Source organism: Eucalyptus grandis, chromosome 1 (assembly GCF_016545825.1).
Source record: "Eucalyptus grandis isolate ANBG69807.140 chromosome 1, ASM1654582v1, whole genome shotgun sequence".
Lineage (NCBI taxonomy): Eukaryota > Viridiplantae > Streptophyta > Magnoliopsida > Myrtales > Myrtaceae > Eucalyptus > Eucalyptus grandis.
This window is the reverse complement of record NC_052612.1, coordinates 35,261,237-35,262,581: the sequence shown is the minus strand read 5'-3', so window position 1 is coordinate 35,262,581 and position 1,345 is coordinate 35,261,237. Positions and strand designations below refer to the sequence as shown.

At 45.2% G+C, this 1,345-nt stretch overlaps 1 protein-coding gene across 1 annotated transcript; it reads left to right on the top strand.

Moving 5' to 3' along the window:
• Positions 1-455: 455 nt before the first annotated feature.
• LOC120286533 (dirigent protein 2-like) lies at positions 456-929 on the top strand. Its single transcript, XM_039298811.1, has one exon. The coding sequence runs from the start codon at positions 456-458 to the stop codon at positions 927-929; it is 474 nt and encodes a 157-aa protein (XP_039154745.1).
• The last annotated feature ends 416 nt before the right edge of the window (positions 930-1,345 follow it).

The window sequence follows — 1,345 nt, the reverse complement described above, 5'->3', positions numbered from 1 at the left end:
AAGAAAGCATTTCTATCTCTTTTATATCTAACATGTTGAATTCTTCTCTTTTCATATCTTTGACTCATCTACCAATATTACTATTCGCAATACATCAAATAACAACACATACATTGAATCTGAAATTCAAAAATTTCTTCGATACAGGTTCGTCGTTCCTAATTTTGCAAGGCCAGAGAGACGGCTAGAGACGAAACAAGCTCGTTGACTCAAGCAACGGCATCTACACGTTTAGCACGGTCCATAGCTAAATAAATAGACAGAGAAAACCCACATTTTAGCCAGGAAGAATAGCGTCATCCATTGCCTCACCTCTTCTTCATCAAATGGCGCCGATCTCAGCTCCTAGAATACTAGCCACCTCAACATTCTCAAGACTCTTTCTTTTATTGTCTCTCTCCATTCTCATGCATTGCAATTCGTCACAGGCAACCCAACCTCCACAAACCACCGACATGGTGTTGTACTTCCAGGATTTTGCTGCCGGGCCCAACGCCACTCTCATCCCGGTCGCGGGCATTGCCGGGAAGCTCTGGACGTTCAGCCAGTTCGGGACAGTGTTCGTCACTGATGACTTCATAACTGAGACGCCCGACCCTAACTCGCCCATGGTCGGACAGGGACAGGGCATGTACGTGACCTCGGCGCTGGACGGGTCAAGCACTCGTGCCATGTTCTCGATCGTGTTCACCAACCAAGCCTACAACGGGAGCACCCTGGAGATCCAGGGCACGGCCAAGCAGTTTGAGGCGGTCAGGGAATACTCGGTGGTGGGGGACCGGGAAGTTCCGTTTCGCACGAGGCTACACGACATTCGAGACTATCTCCATGGACATGCCGCAGGCTCACTCGATTATCCAGTGCAACGTCACCATCCGTCTTGGTTAGAGGAGTTTCCAACAGGTTTGACGAATTGCCGGAGGATTTAGAATAATGGGACCGGAGGTTTGCGTGGTCCGTCCGGCCTACTAGTAAATAAAGCGTAATATAAGGCTCTTCTTCTTGCAGATGTCATTTATAAGATCAGAAATTTCGTAGCTCCATTGCCTGAAATCTTACCTATCCTTGTTAATTTGTAAGCAAAAAATGAAAGGCACGGTGGAAAATGTCTTTTGATCCGACGGCAAAAGAAAAAAAAAAACGTCGTCTAAACGTTCTTGTTTCATGGCAAAGAAGTCCTCCTAATCGGTAAATAAGTCCAGGCTCATGAAGTACCTCATTGATCTTATGAATGAGAAACATTTTGAACAACATCCTTAAAAAAAAAAAAAAAAACATTTTGAACAACATAATTCATATCAGAGAGGTTCAGTTCCAGTATGAGGCTCTAGCTCTTGGTATAAGG

What these genes read in the sequence shown, in the direction of transcription:
- LOC120286533 (XM_039298811.1), top strand. Translation starts at nt 456, where the DNA reads ATGGTGTTGTACTTCCAGGATTTTGCTGCCGGGCCCAACGCCACTCTC.